General features: G+C 46.4%; 1 protein-coding gene across 1 annotated transcript in view; it reads right to left on the minus strand.

Annotated features, from left to right (window-relative positions):
• Positions 1-702: 702 nt before the first annotated feature.
• The window catches only part of ASB18 (ankyrin repeat and SOCS box containing 18), a 56,546-nt gene continuing 38,132 nt past the window's right edge, over positions 703-19,116 (minus strand). Inside the window, exons 2-5 of the mRNA XM_075318935.1 lie at positions 14,444-14,711; positions 9,216-9,714; positions 4,481-4,594; positions 703-1,592 (exon numbers count right to left, since the gene is read on the minus strand). Coding sequence (XP_075175050.1) covers positions 1,401-1,592; positions 4,481-4,594; positions 9,216-9,714; positions 14,444-14,711 — 1,073 coding nt within the window. The 3' untranslated portion in view covers positions 703-1,400. The remainder of the gene's footprint in view (positions 1,593-4,480; positions 4,595-9,215; positions 9,715-14,443; positions 14,712-19,116) is intronic.

Consider the following 19,116-nt stretch of genomic DNA (forward strand, 5'->3'; position numbering starts at 1 on the left):
TGCCCCAGTGTCATGTGACTCATTAGTATTACAAAGTCTCAGGTGTGAATGGGGAGCGGGTAGGTTACATTTGGTGTTATCCCTCACACACCCTCTCATACTGGTCGCTGGAAGTTCATCATGGCTCCACATGGCAAAGAATTCTCTGAGGATCTGAAAAAAAGGAATTGTTGCTCTACATAAAGATGCAAACCAACAAAAAATGGAGTGTAGGCCAAAACAAACTAAGCTTTATTAATCAAATACCTAAAATAATTTTAAAAGAGGAGACATACAAAAAAAAGTATTCAGCGGAAAAAGGCCCCATAAAAATGACTGGTTGAACACTAGGTCGAATAAAGAATGATAGTGAGTTGATAGCTTCTTCCAAGGGGGTGAAGTAACGTAAAACACGTGGTGCGGTGCTTCATTTCTATTAACCGCATTGATAAATATATATACTGTATCAATGCAAAATACCGTATGCATTTTTTTCTGTGAGAATACTTGACATTTTGTTGTCCAAATTTCCTCTGGATTTAATTGACCTGCTCCTATTCTATTGCACCTAAACTGTGCAATATATAAGGAACTTACAATGATACTGTTTCTAAGATTTACATTGAGACATCAAAGAGCTTGGCATGCTATTAAGAGGAGTCTGTCACCAGGTTTTTGCTTCCCCATTTGAGAGCAGCATAATATAGAGACAGAGACCCTGATTCCAGTGATGTGTCACTTACTGAGCTGTTTGTTGTCATTTTGATAAAATCAATGTTTTCTCTGTTGTAGATCTATCAGTTATACAGAGCTCAGGAATATGCTGGACTACCTGGCAGCACACCAAGTAGTCCTGTAATGATAATCTACTGCTGATCAAACAGTGATTTTATCAAAACTACACTAAGCAGCCCAATAAGTGACACATTGCTGAAATCAGGGTCTCTGTCTCTACATTATGCTGATCTCGATTAGGTGGCAAAAACCTGCTGACAGATTCCCTTTAAGATTATTTAAATTAAATGTATTGGTCATGCAAAACCTCAACTATTTACATGTTACATGTATTATCTATTTAGATATGTGGGGAAAAAAGGAGGAGATAATACAATGACAAGGTGAATTTTATTGTGCAAAAAATTGCAAAATCTGTTGCATAAAAAAGTCTAGATGTTTAAAGCACCACACGAGCATTTTCTTTTATTGCACCATCAGAGTGGTATCATTAATGCATGTTCCTGCCCCTAGAAATATACTCAATAATATTCGTCTTTTCCGACACAGCTCCGGTCCTGCTCCGTCATCTTGTGACCACAGCTCTTGAATGACCTCAATGACCAGAACATTGACAATATGTGAAGAAATACATTTCAAGGTTGTTGCACACACAGGATAGGCAACATCCAAGTCACTTTAGTGATTCAGAGCAGGCAGCCGCTCTGTTCCGTGGCGAGCAGAAGATAGTCTTTAATAACTGTAGGGACTGGTAGTAAAGGAATGAAAAGGTGACACTGACTACCAAAATGTTTGCGGAGTGAAAATCTGCACAAGTGCTGCAGGGATCGCACTCCTCCGGAGTCACCGAACAGTGTTGTGTAGAAGGAATGATGAGCCTAGAGGGGGAAAAAAAATAATATGGGACAGTCAAAAAGTAATGAGAGGCTCAAAGTGGTTATTCATATACCGAAACATGGCGATTTTACACATTGCGATGGAACCAGTTTTAATTTTCGCTAACAGATTGGGCACACAAAGAATAAAAGAGAAGAAAAAGAAAAAAAATGATGCTATAAAACTTGTTTTGTTTATTATATGTAAAGAGGCATGTGACTCGAAAATCCCGTCTAATGTTTCGGCCCTACAATGGGTCTTTTTGAAGGACATACAACCTATTTAATAGAAAAACATAAAACAAAAAATGGGAATTAAAAATTCACAGTCATGGGATATAATTTCCATTCATTTTTTGTTTTATGTTTTTCTATGAAATAGATTGTATGTCCTTGAAACAGACCCATTGTGGGGTCGAAACGTCAGACAGAACTTCCGAGTCACATGCCTGTGTACATATAATAAACAAAACAAGTTTTTGAGCATCATTTTTCCTTTTTCTTTTCTTTTATTCTTCATGTGCCGAAGCTTCTATTTGAATGTCTGTACTGTTTAGCTTCTGAGCATTGACCTTGCAAATAGTTGAGGTTTTAGGCTATGTGCCCACGCTGCGGATTTTGCGCGGATTTTGCCGCGGATTTGCCGCGGATTTCCCGAAAATCTGCAGCAGCGGCACTTCCAAGCCATTTCAATGGCATTTTGGAAATGCTGTGTCCATGCTGCGGATTTTTCCGCTGCGGATTTGCCGCGTATTTTGATCCGGAAAAATCTGCAGCATGTCAATTGTTTGGTGCAGATTTGGTGCGGATTTTTGGTTTTGAATGGGGAAAAAAAAAAAAAATCCGCATCAAAATCCGCGGCAAATCCGCGGTAAATCCGCGGCAAATCCGCGGCAAATCCGCGGGTGCAGATTTGCCGCGAAAGTCGCAGATTTTAAGGCAGAAAAATCCGCAGGTACATTCTACCGTGGACACATAGCCTAATTCTACTGTTGTAGTCTTAACAGATTGACCACAATGATATGGTATAATTTACAAGCATTTGATGGCATAGAGGGCTATGGCTCTGTTTATAGAGCCATAGGAGTCTGTGTACCACTATAAAGGCCCCTTGCATAAGCCTGGTGGGTACATGAGACCCAACCTGGGCACTTCAATCAACACACAAGAACTTAGTGAGAGAATGGCACTAACGGCATCAAAGGAGGTATTCAATCCAGTATTTCAAAGGGGTTATCCAATCCCCCACTGATCAATATTAGAACAATGGGGGACCAACCATCAGCACCTTCTCTGGTTATCAGTAGGAATGAGTGGGTAAAGTCTGGTAAAGTTTGGGGCTTGAACTTGAACACAAACTTTTTAAAAAAGTCTGTGTCCGCGCTCAGTGTTCAGGTGCTGTTCTTATCCTAATAAAGTTTTTTGAAAGGCTGCAGCGTAGCCAATCAACAAGCTTTATTGCTTTAGGAAGATGCTGGTACGCTGCTTTGAACAATAAAAAAGAAAAAATGAAGTGGGCTCCCACCTATTTTTGATAACCAGCCCAGGCAAAGCAGACAACTGCAGGCTGCAACCCTCAGCTGCCTACTTTACCTTTGCTGGTTTTCAAAAATAGAGGGGAACCCACTCCATTTCTTTGAAATTATTTAGTTAAATAATTTAAAAAAGTTTATTTGAATAGAGATTCCCCCACACTCCCTCATTCACCAATTTATTAGCAAAAGAAATCCTGGAAGTTCTGATGTAATCCAATGGTCTTACAACACCCATTGATTTCTTTAGAGCTTTGTTCTCAGAACGAGGCTTCATAGGTCTCTCCAGGTCAGTGGTAGTCATGGAATTTCTTATGAGTGTGAGAAATTCTGTACCTACCGTTGACCGGGAGTGACCTATGGAGCAGCATTCTGAGAATGTTTTCAGAACAAAGCTCCATGGAAATTGATGATAGTCATGGGACTTTACACCATTGGATTATGTCGGAACTTCCAGGATTTCTTTTGCTAATAAATTGGTGAACTTTTTTAAAATTATTTAAATGAATAATTTCAAAGAAATGGAGTGGGTTCCCCTCTATTTTTGATAGCCAACAAAGGTAAAAGAGGCAGCTGAGGGTTGCAGCCTTCAATTGTCTGCTTTGTCTGGGTTGGTTACCAAAAGTAGGTGGGAGCCCACTTCATTTTTTCTTTTGGTGAATGAGGGATTGTGGGGAAGTCTGTAATCCCCAATTGGATTACGTTGGAACTTCAAGGATTTTTTTAAATTAAAAGATTGGTGAATGAGGGAGTATGGGGAAGTGTTTACTCAAATAAAACTTTTTTTTTTCCTGTTTGTTTTTTAACTCTAGACTTGCTGAGGTTTGTAAAGGGGATGTCTGATAAATGCCTCTCCATTACTAACCCCTGGGCTTCATGCCAGCTGTCAATTCACAACTGAGATCAACCCTGATTGCCACCACACCAGGACAATTGGAAGAGCCAGGCAAAGTACCAATATTGGTTATTAGCTGTTTGAAGAAGTAGTTATGCTGCAACCTCTCCAATGTGTTTATTAGATTGCAGACTGGTTATTACTTTCTTGTTGTGTTTCAAAGCGGTGATGGAAGGTATTGCAGCGTTGTCCTATTCATTTCCCAGGAATTATGCTGTAATATCTTACATGGCCTTAAAAATATGGCACATGAAAGTATTGATGGGCCCGCAAGCTAATGTAGACACTCAAGAAGCTGCTGGAGACTAAACAGCTGATCAGAAGGGTGCCATAGTAAGACCCCACAAATCAAATATTGATGACATACTCTGAAGATAAACCATCAATTCTCGAAGGCTGCATAACCCCTTTAAGATTACATCCTGCTACAAATGGGATCAACAGTTTTACCAAATCATTCTGACCTGAAACACATTGTGTGGGATGTCTTGTCTCCATTTGCTGCAGACTTGAAGGTTTAGATATGAGTTGTAAAGCATTGCAATCACTTCAGGAAGAGCAGAACAGCAGCGCAGAACCTGCACAGATAACACATAGATATGTAACATACATATATTTGCTAGATTTTTGTATATTTGTTTAATTACTAAAAAAAAAATCAAGTTCCTTGGTAAACCAATAAAATTGCATGAAGTTTCTCATCAGCTATTTTTTTACACTAACTTTACTCAGAGGAGTCTCAACATCTGCATTCATAGGTCCCCTTCACAGATCCATGATTCCCCGTAGCACTGATGTCACACGGCCCGCACACTGATGTGATCTGTGTGATATCAGTGTGACACGTATCGAAGAAAACATGTGACTTTGAAATAAAATTATTTTCTAAACTCACCTTTCTCCAGTGCTTCTGTCTTCAGTGCTTCTGTCACTTGCTTCCAGGCCCGCTCATTATGCTCATGAATATTCACTGCACAGCGGACCCGTAAGCAGCAGCGGCAGAGACATCAACACTGGGGACGGCAGCGCAGGAGATATCAGCACCAGGGACTGCTGCACAGGAGATATCAGTGTGGCGCCCCTGACCTGGTCAGGCACCACTGAGTACTGCACCCATGCTGGGGGCAGTACAATACAGGTAACCCAGGAGGCTGACCTAGGTGTGACTACACAGGCGCATAGTAATCAGGTCTCACACATGTACCTTTGGGAGGACTCCTGAGAGCTTCCAGGAGGGGGCGTGGCCTCCATGTCCACTCAAGGGGTGCGGTAGAAAGCCTGGTTGCTAGATGGCGTAGGCAGGCACGAGTGGGAAAAGGAAGAAAAGAGGAGTGAGCTGAGTCAGTCAGTGATTGAGTGTCAAGGGAGGAGGCAGTTAGTGAGAGGACAGCGGAGAGAGCAGATGTGCAGGTCCCATGAGTGAGCCGGTTTAGTGTGCAGCTCAGGGAGAGCAGAAGCAGAGAAGCAGACCCTGGAGCTGTGGCAGTCTAACAACATCCGTGCAGTGACCACTGACGGGGGAGACCGGTCACCTGGTAGTGCCGCCCGAAATCCACCCAAAGCTAGAGAGAGCAACGGGGTGGCAAAGTAAGGGGACTGCCAGGGAGTAACCAGGCCCAAACGGGTAACAGGTCCCAGTGCAGAGATAGATCCACCTTTCTTCTGCCAAACCTGCCTGAGGGGGCACTTCAAACCCCCAAGACAACACCACAGAGTTCGCAGCCACGTAGCAGAGTGAGGGCCCATAGCTCACAGGAGGCAAGCAGCCGGAGTGACCTGGTCCAGGCTACAAGCCAGCAGGCCGAAACGAGGGGAGCAATAACTTCCCTGGGTGACCCCCGTAGGGACTGCAAGTCGGGGTTACCACAAACCACCAAAGGGCTAAGGAAGGCGAGTCAGTGGCCACCCTCATCAGTCAGCCGGAAGGACACCTGGTTCCAGCCTGGTTCATCCCAGCTACGCCCGGGTTACTCACCCTGCCATCAACAGTGAGTAAAACCCCTGAAAGACATTCTGCTTGTGTTGAGCTATTCTGCGACCTGTGGTCCCACACACCTACACAGGGCCCTGGGGCTTGCCTCACTCTCGGGAGGCCACTACAACTGACTGCACCCACCCACCATCAGCCCCAGGCACCCCTTAAACTGCAGTGGCGGTCCCCACTGACCGCAATACCAAGAGTGGCGTCACGAAAATCCTAAAAGAAGTTTCCCTACCTGTGACCAGACTGTTCCATCCACGTGGAGTCCCTGAAGGTAATGCACCGCTACACCGCACCTGTGGGGCTTCACATCTGGCGTCAGGAACAGGATAAGAACTAGACCTGCAAAGACAGGTGACCATGTGCCTGGGCAGTCCGCTTAAAAAGTTTGAAGCGCCGCCATATTGCCACCATGAAAAGCGCGCTGAAAAACAACAGAAGCCCGCGCTGGAAGAAGTAACCGCCCACGAAGAGGTGTGGCGAGGAGAGCAGAGAGAACCCCTGCAGCGTACTGACCTCGGGTGTGATGGAAGGAGCTCTGAACTTACCCGGAGGCGAAGTACAAGGCTGGTGGAAGAAAAAGGAGAAAGCAAAAGTCTGCTATTGAGAGAAAAGCTACAGGAAGAAGCAGAGGAGATGGCGTCTGAACGCAGAGACCCAGAGCCAGGCTCCGCTGCCTGGTGGTATCGGGAGCTTGCCCAGTTCTGCGACCGACTGGAGGCCAGGATCGTACGGTAGATCAGAGAGGGACACACGGAGCTTCTGGAGATGACTGCAGCGGTTCGGGCCTACGAGGAGGGAACCGCACGACGAGTGCCACACCGGGCGGCGACGACTCAGACCCCGATGATGCTACTGATGGGTGAGTCCTGTGTTGCCCCTGCCCGCTGGAGTGCCCCGACCCCCGCTGCCATGCTCGCGGTCCCTGGAGAGATGCCCGGCGCGGCGACGCTGAACCAGGCAGCAGCCACGCCAGGTGCGGCCCACCAAGCCCAGACCGCCGCAGCATCGATGCCCAGCCCGGCCCGTCCAGCTCAGGTCGCAGCAGCGATGCCCCGCTCAGCCAAGCAAGATCCCGCCGCAGCCGCGACGTCGATCTACGCCGCAGGAGCGACTCCAAACCAGGCCGCAGCCATGCCAGGTGCGGCCCGCCAAGAACCGGCTGTTGCAGCGATACGCTGCCCGGCCCGCCGAGAGTCAGTCACAGCAGCGACTCCAATCCAGGCCGCCGCCATGCTGGGCGCGGCCCGCCAAGACCAGGCCGCCGCCATGCTGGGCGCGGCCCGCCAAGAACAGACCGCCGCCATGCCAGGCACGGCCCGCCAAGACCAGGCCGCCGCTATACTGGGCGCGGCCCGCCAAGACCAGGCCGCCGCCATGCCAGGCGCGGCCCGCCAAGACAAGGCCGCACCGCTATCTACCCCAGCCTGTAAGGCCAGAGCAGACACCGCTCCCCAGTCTAAGGAACCGGGTCCCACGTCCCTGCCGGAAAGAGCAGGTCCAGAGTACCTGAAGTTCAAAGTGGACTTGGAGGCGCGGTTCCCCAAAAAGATGGTGGACCGCTATCTGCTCCCCTGGCGCTCACCCCGAGTGTCCTCAGTGATGTCTGCGGCAAAGAGTCCACCGCCCTGGCCTGCTGACAAAAATCCGTCCCCAGCGCTGCTGCCAGAGGAGTGCTCAGAAGAACTAAGGGGGAGGGGAAGCCAGGAAGCTGAGGAGCTGACCCAAGAGCCAGAGATGCTGCCGTATTCTCGCTGGGAGGAGAGCCCAACACCCTCAGAAGAAGAACCTCTAGCCATCACCATACCAAGTATGTACGTGACCTGAGAGCCTGCGGTAAAGAGGAGCCCCACAACTAGAGCCCAGCGCCGCGCCCGCGCAAAACTGGCCACAACGGAGGAATCCATGTAAGCAAAGCAAGAAAGTACAGCAAGTTACTGTTTTTGACCAGTTTGCAACGTTCACAAGTTTAAGCATGTGCCCACATGAACTTATGTGAGAAATTGCCACTTTGCATCAGGCTTTGTGCACTTTAATCTATGAACCTTAAGGCTATGAACTGGATACACACCGATCGCAAATGCAATCGCACGATTAATTGTAACGTGTAAAGCAGGCTTTAGTATGATATCTACGATAGAAACTGTCTTCTACAGGATCTTTAAGCTGGAACTGCTACAAATTCCAGCATGTGCACTTTATGTTATATTGATCTTTACAGACTCCTGGAATCATGTTAGTTCTTGTTTTATGAGAAAAGGGACACTAAGCTCAGTATTACATCACATCTCATGTTTTAACGATTAGTTGGGTCCTATACCCACATAGATGACATTTTCTGACATATATTATTGATTTGTTAGAAGATGATAATAATAGTAATACTATTAGTGATAATAATAACAATAACAACAACAATCCTCATTTATATAGCACCATCATATTTCACATCATGGTACAATTTAGTACAGATCTGTGTAAGCTATCATTATGAGGAACGGTATGGACTATGTTGCATTTTTGGGTATTGGGCACTAGGCTGTGAACCTTGGCAGCTATAGAGTTGTGTCGTTTTGTTAGTGATAAGACGGCCCAGGAATTATTTTTGCACTTTGATGTAAAGAGTAGAGATGGGAGAATAGTGAAATTTCCGGTTTGGATTACTACTATTCTAGTATTTGTCATGAATAATGAATCTAATGCAAGTCAATGGGAAACTGAGCATTTTTCTGGGAAATAATCATGAAAAATGCTCGGACTCCCGATTGACTTGTATTAGATTTGTTATTCATGAAAAATACTGGAATAGTACTTGGTATTCGGATAGCATAATCTGAAACCAAATATTTCACTATTCGCCCATCTCTAGTTAAGAGTTTGGCTGGTTATAAAGATCACTGGAGGACACAGACAGAAAAAGTGCAAAAACAATTTATGGGTCCTGTGTATCCCAAGAGCTCATCGAAATGTACAGTTCCTCCTGATTTGGAGGTAGAAATGGCCCGCTGTACTCTCGGAGTAGCCCTGGCGGCCGCACAGGCTGCACCAATGATATATCCACCCCTGATAAAGATAAAGCTGATTGTGGACACTTTTGAGCCTAATGCACTGTGCGGGAAAAAAAATAATTCATGCTTCAACCATCTATTCCAGAAAAAAGAAACCCCAAATGCTCATTAACCCATTAGTTTTAACAATCTATTTAATTATTTTTGTACCTTCCCAAAAGCCTCAGGACACACACTGCGGGCTCCATGGTTTAGTAGTGTGCGTACAGCAAGATGAGGTCTCTTGTCTTCATACAGCTCAGCGTTTTGTAATACACAGCTCAGTGGCAGGACTCCATTATAATCAGTAGCATTGACATCTGCATTATATTTAAAGAGCAATTCCACCACATGGTGCTCAGCTTTTCTGCAGGCGTGGTGTAGAGGTCGTCTTTCTTGCTGGTCTTGGGCTTCTGGGTCTGCTCCTTTCTCTAGGAGAAGACTACATATTTGCAGACAAATTTCCTTGTCATCACAATTTCCTCCACAAGCTGAAATCAGAGGAGTCTCACCATCAGCATTCTTAGCATCGATGTTTGCTCCATAGTGTAGGTACAACCCTACATGACCCAAGAGTCCTAAGCGTGCTGCAATGTGGAGTGGAGTATCCTGCATTACCTCCGTGGGTTGATTCACAAGGGCTCCATGCTGTAGAAGGACCTCAGCACATCTACGGAAAAATATGGTTAATGACAAATTGAACTTCTTGTGCTTCAAATGGTTGAAGGTCTGGTTGACAGAATTAGATAATTTGATAGAAGTAATGATCAATACACCTAAAGGACCATTAAAAATTAAATTAAAAGGAAATCTTCTCTCTGGTGCTATAGCAGCTAAAAAAAACACAATCACTGCTCTGTCTGGAAAAGAAGACTAGTAAAGCTACACTCCGATTATTGAAGGACTTAAAGGGATAGTTCACTACTCTGCAATAATGGCCACATCCCTTTAAAACTGGTAGGGAAGGCTTTTGTCAAATACCTTGTTCAGCCAATTCTGCCTCTGAGTGGTGCTATTGCGGTCCACTCATCCCCATGAAGTGACGCATCCCCGGGCACCGTAACCTCTGATATCCGGTGATGTCACGTCAAGTTCCAGTTGTCCTGACATCACCGCGGCCGTCCCCAGTCTTCCTGAGTGACTGGGCCGTGGGCAGCATTTCACCACTCGTCACAGCCCAATGTCACAGCGCAGCATCTCGCACATGCCCTCTCCTTCGATGCAGAGCACCATATGCAGGAGCGATGCTGGGCTGTGCTGAGCGTTGAAACTCCACCCATAGCCCAATCACTAAGGAAGACTGGGGCCAGCCGCGATGATGTCAGGTCAACTGGAAGTTGACATGACATCACCGGATCTCAGAGGACACTTCATGGGGATGAGCGGAGCACAATAGTGCCGCTCAGAGGCAAAATTGGCTGAACAAGGTATTTAGAAAAAGCCTTCCCTATCAGTTTTACATTTTACAGAGATGTGGCCATTATTGTAGAGTAGTGAACCATCCCCTTAAAGGAGTTATTCGATGAAAACAAGTTATCACCTATCCACAGGATATTTGGTAACTAACTGATCTGTTCTGTGGGGTCCAATCGTTTGCACCTGCAATGATCAGCAGAAAGGGAAACTTTTATTCCTGATTGGGCACTTTTAGCAGCAGGTTGGATACCCAACTGCCACTTTGTTCATTCTCTATGGGTATGGCAAAAAAAAAAAGAGAGCATTGCTCAGCAGCGACATGAAAATGAATGAAGTGGAGGTTGAACATGAGCACTGCTGAATAAAGGTTTCCCATTCTGCCGATTGGTGCAGTTCGTAATGGTTGTACTCCAGTTCCCAGTGGCTAGACCCCCACCTGTCAAAGAGACAAACCCTTCAATTGTTCCCTACCAGCCATTACTAAACCTAAATATAGAAGGTCAAAATTATGTGTTTGCATTCTGTATATTTTGTTCTCTTTAATTTCTAGGTTTTCTGTTATGATGTGACTGGAGGATAGTGAGGGACAGGGGGCTCCTATAGTGTCCCTCCCGCCAGGCTATCCTAGGCTATCCCTGAACTCTGGATTACCCTTGGAGTAGGAGAAGCAGGAGTCCCGTACCTTACTATTTTCCTAACCAGATCTAATCTGTTCCCCCCTTTCCCTCAGATTCCCACAGATTAAGACAGACAGGGGAAACCAAAACTCAGACCAGTATGGGTAAACTGTAGCTAGCATTAATGGAATAGTCCATCCAGCATATATAGGAGGGGAGTGAATGTGATTGGCTCCGCCATAGCATGTGATCAAAGAGACTAACAAGCAGCCAGCAGAGATTAACTCTTGCTAGCCTGCCTAGTTCTGTATAGGAAATTGAATAAAGATAGCTAAAGGGAGGGACTGGGTTCTCAGACAGAAAAAACTGCATACCAATCAAAAAGACTGCTGGAACATCATTGTATATATATATACACACATATATATAGCCACATATATATAGCCAGGTCCCTTGCTTCCCATACACAAGCAGGTTTAAACCGAACATAGAGGTAACTTTTGGTTAGGGACCCATACACACAAGCAGGTTTTAACCGCATATAGAGGTACCATTTGGTTAGGGACCCAATAAATAAGAGATTACCGTGAAGTGGTTTGGGGCAGTAATGAATTGATCAATACATTAGCTAAATATCTCTTTTTTTTCAAATAATCCTCAGCAGTTATGCAATGTCACATTTCAGTTTTTCAAATTTTTCATATGGCTAATTGTATTTTTCATTCCTTATGTATTATAAAGCAGTTATGCTTGTTCATATTTCTCTGAATTTGGTGTGCAGCTTTCACTTTATATAGATATATGTGCATATTTTGGCTAGCACCCTGTTCACATTTACAATGTCTTTTTGATTATTTTCTCACCAAAGACATCTGACAATAGAAAATATAGGGGCCTTGTACTGTTAAAGACTGATTGCATTAAAATACAAGTGCATCACAATAAATTAGAATATCCTCAAAAAGTTAATTTATTTCAGTAATTGAATACAAAAAGGGGAAAATATATATTATATAGAGTCACTACACACAAAGTGATCTATTTCAAGTGTTTATTTATGTTAATGATGATGATTATGGCTTACAGCCAATGAAAACCCAAAAGCTGTTACTCAGAAAATTAGACTAATTACCACAAAACACCTGCAAAGGCTTCCTAAGCATTTAGAATGGTGCCTTAGACTGGTTCAGTAGGTTACACAATCATGGGGAACACTTCTGACTTGACAGATGTCCAGAAGGCAGTCATTGACACACTCCACTCCACAGTCCATGAAAACCGAATATCATACTGATGTCATCAGAGTGTAGTCTGATTTTTTTATCACCAGCCCATAGACTTGAATGCTTGAGTGCCACTTGATTGTCAGAGGCATGTCGTGCATGCCGAAAACTTTTTTCCGTGGATCACTTGGTCCAAGGAAAAATTGGTAATGTGCATTGCCTCAATGAATAACAATTCTTCAAGTGCGATGTTATGAAGACAGAAGTGTATATATTACTCAAGGGAATAAATTAGAAGTGCAAAGGTATAAAGCTAAGGAAAACTTCTAAAATACAATACTTTATTATTAATAAGTTAAAAAAGGGGGAAACCCCAACATTTCAATAACAAAATTACAAAGTGCACAAATGAAAAAAGCAAAAAAGCACAGGAGGGGCCTGGCCCTTAGGTAGCCCTCGATCTCCCCCTACCTTGCTGCGGAGGTCGGCACCCTAAGGCCTACGCAGTTTAGCGCCCCCGCTCACCGAAGACTTTCCCTCCGGGCCCTAATCTGGCCCTGACGGTCCGGGAGGTGAAAATCTACTAGCGGAAAGAGTTTTTTCAAATTGAACCAACAATAGATTTAAAAGATGTAGATCAAATACACTATGACCAATATAATGAAACTGGAAACATAGTAGGGTACAATCACCCAATGAGGAATCACCCGTCAAAACCTGATGATTCCAACCAGAAACACCCAACGCGTTTCCCCTCATATATTTGAGGTTCTTCAGGGGTAAATACAGTAGTAGTTAGTTCAAAAGACATATAGATATACAAAATGCTGGTGGTCCCAAACAGCACTGCAAGTGAGTAGACCCCCACTACCCCCCACACACGGGTAACAAGTCCCAACAGAACTCCGTGTTACACTCAACACCCAAAATGGTCCCGGGACTAGGCTCCCACAGGGTAACCAGCTTCAGTCAGGGTGTCTTATACAATTAGGGGGCAGATCCCGTTTGTTCAAAATAGCGGGTATTGACTACTTATCTTAAACCGCAGTGCTCAGCGATAAAGGGACATGCTTCACCGGACTCCCTGGATGTGGCGTGAGTCAAAGCCCCCCTACATCAAGATATACGCTCCTTAGTTCACCATCCTCCCATCTAGAGGTGGCCAAAGTGTTTGCATGCAGAAAACAAGGGCAAGGAGGTCCTCCTTGCCCCTGTATTCTGCATGCAAACACTTTGTCCACCTCTAGATGGGAGGATGGTGAACTAAGGAGCGTATATCTTGATGTAGGGGGGCTTTGACTCACGCCACATCCAGGGAGTCCGGTGAAGCATGTCCCTTTATCGCTGAGCACTGCGGTTTAAGATAAGTAGTCAATACCCGCTATTTTGAACAAACGGGATCTGCCCCCTAATTGTATAAGACACCCTGACTGAAGCTGGTTACCCTGTGGGAGCCTAGTCCCGGGACCATTTTGGGTGTTGAGTGTAACACGGAGTTCTGTTGGGACTTGTTACCCGTGTGTGGGGGGTAGTGGGGGTCTACTCACTTGCAGTGCTGTTTGGGACCACCAGCATTTTGTATATCTATATGTCTTTTGAACTAACTACTACTGTATTTACCCCTGAAGAACCTCAAATATATGAGGGGAAACGCGTTGGGTGTTTCTGGTTGGAATCATCAGGTTTTGACGGGTGATTCCTCATTGGTTGATTGTACCCTACTATGTTTCCAGTTTCATTATATTGGTCATAGTGTATTTGATCTACATCTTTTAAATCTATTGTTTGTTCAATTTGAAAAAACTCTTTCCGCTAGTAGATTTTCACCTCCCGGACCGTCAGGGCCAGATTAGGGCCCGGAGGGAAAGTCTTCGGTGAGCGGGGGCGCCAAACTGCGTAGGCCTTAGGGTGCCGACCTCCGCAGCAAGGTAGGGGGAGATCGAGGGCTACCTAAGGGCCAGGCCCCTCCTGTGCTTTTTTGCTTTTTTCATTTGTGCACTTTGTAATTTTGTTATTGAAATGTTGGGGTTTCCCCCTTTTTTAACTTATTAATAATAAAGTATTGTATTTTAGAAGTTTTCCTTAGCTTGAAGACAGAAGTGTAGTTTGAAACTTAAGGGAACGTAATTTGAACTGTTCTTACCTTAAAGAGTTTTTCACTTTACAGAAGTGAAGTGGAGTAAGACCATCATCACTGCGGTGATTAGGCGTGGCTCCGTGTTCTAGCAGTAGTTGGACGCAAGTATCATGACCTCCCGCGCAGGCTTCATGCAGTGGAGAGCGCCCTCCAGGTGCAGCATTGGGATCTGCACGGCGATGCAGTAAATATCGGACACAGTCTGTATAACCATGGGAAGCGGTTATGCATAAGGGTGAGGTTAACTCTTGTGTATAATCCAGCGTCCACAATCCTGAGATAATTACAAAATGATGAAATGGGGATTGATCAATTGGTGTCACAAAAGTAAGCAAAATGGAGAATACTAATATTAAAGGGGTTTTTCACTTTCAAGAAAGTGCACTCCAAACATCGTAAAATACCCTGTTTCTCCTAAAATAAGATCTACCCCGAAAATAAGCGCTAGTGAGATTTTTTTTTTTTTTTTGGAGTATGCTTAAATTATAAGCTCTTCTCCAAAAATAAGCCCTAGTTGTGGTTCCATAAGGAAGTGTCCAAGCAGCTTAAAAGTTAAAGAATACAGCAGGACTCTTCATCAAAGAAAGCAGACCCCAAATGAAAGCACACACCACCAAAAGAAAGCAGAAAAAAATGACACACACCAGATTCCATACAATTACAGTTGGTAAGTGCTGATGGTGGATGGGCTCTCACATAGAGATCTTTCTCACTGTCAGGTCCCTCACCTTTCCATATACATTGCATTGCAGCTCTCACAAAAAGTTGGGTACCAGTATCACTCCTATACTGCTTCAAGTCACCAGGGGCAGCCAACCTCTGTAGAGCACAGGGGGACCTGACAGCGATGCAGATTTGTACATGAGAGCCAATTCACTTGCCAACTCTAAATGTTTGAGGTCTGGTAAGTGCAATTCTTTTAGGGGTTGTCTGCTTTATTTAGGGGGTAAACTTAGCAGTACATAGAGAATAATAAATTTAAGCAGGTAATGTAAACCTGTGTAAATATGGTGTGCACCCACCACTATAGGACTGGTTCTGCACCATGAGAATAGCAGATCAAATAAGAAAATGTGCATCTGAACCAGTAATAGGATTAACACAAAATGTTGATGTTCCAGAATGCAATATGATTATATTTGAATAAATGTTGATTTTTTTTGTTCAAAAATAAATGTGGATTGTTGTACATTGGAAAATATAAGACATCCCCTGAAAATAAGCCCTAGCGCATCTTTTGACACAAAAAATAATATAAGGTCTTGCCTTATTTTCGGAGAAATATGGTACCTAAAATAACAAGCACAGCAGGTCTCATTCATCCTTGGTCCAGCGCTGGCTCCCTGCTGATGCTGAAATTTTTAGGCAGTCTGTCACCCCCGAAATGGGATTTAAATTAGTTTTACAATCTTATAAAGGACTTAGTCCCTGTAAATCTCACACCTGCAGGGCAGATTTTCTTTTTTTTTTTTATTGTTTTGTTGGTTACTTTTTCTTGTCAAGAGGATTGGCTCCCACTGCTGTCTATAAGCGGTGGCGGAACACCAGTATTTTTCATCTCTAGGTTGTGGTTGTTCCATACAAACTGCAGACAGGGTAACGGATCCCTATCATAACATCCTCTTAACTGGCTACTGAAAAAAACCCCACAGTCACTTCACAAGTAAAGGCAGTCTGTCATTCCCGGAAAGTAACTTCATTTTTAGTTGGAGAGAAAACTGTTTTTACTTCATATGCCAATAAGGGCTCATCAGTGCACCCTGCTAAGGCCAAGTGATCAGTACACCATTCTGCACCCCTCATCCAAATGGGGTCGCGCACTTCTCCTTAGCTTGAATGACAGTGCTTACTGAGCACTGCTTGAAATTAATTCCTGGTCCTGCATGTAGACATTGACACTCCGGGAGCCGAATGCATAAACACAGTGTCAGAGTGGCCACCGTGTGGTCATGTGTGTAGCCAGTGGGCGCTGCAGATGTAGAGGAGGCAAAGGGACAAGTGACAAGCAGTATTCAATAACAGTACAGGAGGTGAGGGTGCAGAAACAAGGAAACAGATATATTATCGGACAGGAAATATATATATATACTAGAAGGTGGCCCGATTCTACGCATCGGGTATTCTAGAATCTACGTATTGTGTAGTTAATGTATGATTTCTGTTATATATATAGATGTTGTTGTGTGTAGTTACCAAGTGTTTGTGTAGGGCGCTGTACATGTTCTGGGTGTTGTCTGGGTGTGACGGGGGGTGAGAGCGGTGTTGTATGTGTGTTGCGTGTGTTGCGTTGTTTGTGGAGCGCTGTGTGTCTGTAGCGTTGTGTGTGTGTGTGTTGCGCGGTTTGTGTGTGTGTGGTGTGTTTTGGGGGGAGGTATGTTTTGTGCAATGTGTGTGTTGTGTGGTATGTGCGTATATTTGTGTGTGCCGCGGTGTTTGTGTGTTGGGTGTTGTGTGTGTGCAGCGTTGTCTGTGTGTGTGGGTGTCTGTGTAGGGCAGTTGTTTGTGGTTCCCAGTGTGTGTGTGGTGTGTTGTGCAGTGCGTGCGCGTGTGTGTGTGTGTGTGTGTGTTGGGGGGAGGTGTGCACTTCCCATCGTGCTCCATCTCCCATGCTGCGCACCCCCCATCGTGCTCCATCTCCCATGCTGCGCACCCCCCATCGTGCTCCATCTCCCATGCTGCGCACTCCCAAACGTGCTCCATCCGCCATGCTGCGCACTCCCAAACGTGCTCCATCCACCATGCTGCGCACTCCCAAACGTGCGCCATCCGCCATGCTGCGCACTCCCAAACGTGCTCCATCCGCCATACTCCGCACTCCCCATCGTGCTCCATCCCCCATGCAGCGCACTCCCCATCGTGCTCCATCCCCTATGCTGCGCACTCCCAAACGTGCTCCATCTCCCATGCTGCGCACTCCCAAACGTGCTCCATCCGCCATGCTGCGCACTCCCAAACGTGCTCCATCCGCCATGCTGCGCACTCCCAAACGTGCTCCATCCGCCATACTCCGCACTCCCAAACGTGCTCCATCCGCCATGCTGCGCACTCCCAAACGTGCTCCATCCGCCATGCTGCGCACTCCCAAACGTGCTCCATCCGCCATGCTGCGCACTCCCAAACGTGCTCCATCCGCCATGCTGCGCACTCCCAAATGTGGTCCATCCGCCATGCTGCGCACTCCCAAACGTGCTCCATCCGCCATGCTGCGCACTCCCAAACGTGCTCCATCCGGCATGCTGCGCACTCCCAAACGTGGTCCATCCGCCATGCTGCGCACTCCCAAACGTGCTCCATCCGCCATGCTGCGCACTCCCAAACGTGCTCCATCCGCCATGCAGCGCACTCCCAAACGTGCTCCATTCGCCATGCTGCGCACTCCCAAACGTGCTCCATCCCCCATGCTGCGCACCCCCCATCGTGCTCCATCCCCCATGCTGCACCAGCATCAGCCTCTCTGCCCGCAGCATCAGCCTCTCTCCTCCCAGCATCAGCCTCTCTACCCGCAGCATCAGCCTCTCTCCTCCCAGCATCAGCCTCTCTGTCCCCAGCATCAGCCTCTCTGTCCCCAGCATCAGCCTCTCTCCTACCAACATCAGCCTTTTCTGTCCCCAGCATCAGCCTCTCTCCTCCCAGCCTCCCTATCCCAGCCTTCCCCAGGATCAGCCTCTCTCCTCCCAGCCTCCTCCAGCACGCCGTGCTCCTCTGCCGACACTCACAGATCCGATCGCATACACTCACACACTCACGCACACCCGATCGCATACACTCACGCACACCCGATCGCATACACTCACACACACCCGATCGCATACACTCACACACACCCGATCGCATACCCTCACACACACCCGATCGCATACACTCACACACACCCACACACCCACACACACATTGATGATATTGCACATACGCGCTCCCACTCACAACATCCGGCGATACCACATGCTTCTTGCCATGTGATCCTCCGGCAGGTCCTGGAAGCTCACAGCACAGTATCGCCGCCGAGAAGCAAGCGATATCCCAGGATGTTGTGAGTGTGTGGATGCGATGTGATGTGTGTGTGAGGTGTGTGTGAGAGTGAGTGTGATCTGATGTGTGTGTGTGCTGTTATGTGTGTGCGTGTGTGTATGTTCCGCCGCTGCAGGACCTTGATGCGCTGGTAACTATGCTAGCATGGTATCCCGTCCCCCGCTCGAACGGGAGCCCACACCAGCATACGCCGGCCAGCCCCAGCAATGCGAGGGTATGTGTCGGCTGGTTTGGCGGCGTACGCTGATGTGGGCTCCCGGGGGTACAGTACTCACCTGTGAGTCGTGGCTCCGTGACCGTGTCGGTTCGGGGAATGCGTGGGGGGCGGGGCCAGAGCTAGCGTGCATTGTGTGAGGGGGCGGGCCGTGGCCGAGTTGCCAATGCCTGCAGGGTGCCGGGGCGAGAGGCCAATCTGTGGGGGGCGGAGCCTGGGTGAGCGGCCGGCCAATCTGTGTGGGGGCGCAGCCTGGGCGAGTGGCCAATCCGTGCGGGGGGGCGGGGCCATGGCGAGCCCAGCGGCCAATCAGCTTTGTGTCACCGTAAGGACTCAATTTTGGAGCAAGACAGACAGACAGAATAAGGCAATTATATATATATATATATATACAGTCATATGAAACAGTTTGGGCACCCCTATTAATGTTAACCTT

This window comes from Anomaloglossus baeobatrachus, chromosome 7, assembly GCF_048569485.1.
Source record: "Anomaloglossus baeobatrachus isolate aAnoBae1 chromosome 7, aAnoBae1.hap1, whole genome shotgun sequence".
Lineage (NCBI taxonomy): Eukaryota > Metazoa > Chordata > Amphibia > Anura > Aromobatidae > Anomaloglossus > Anomaloglossus baeobatrachus.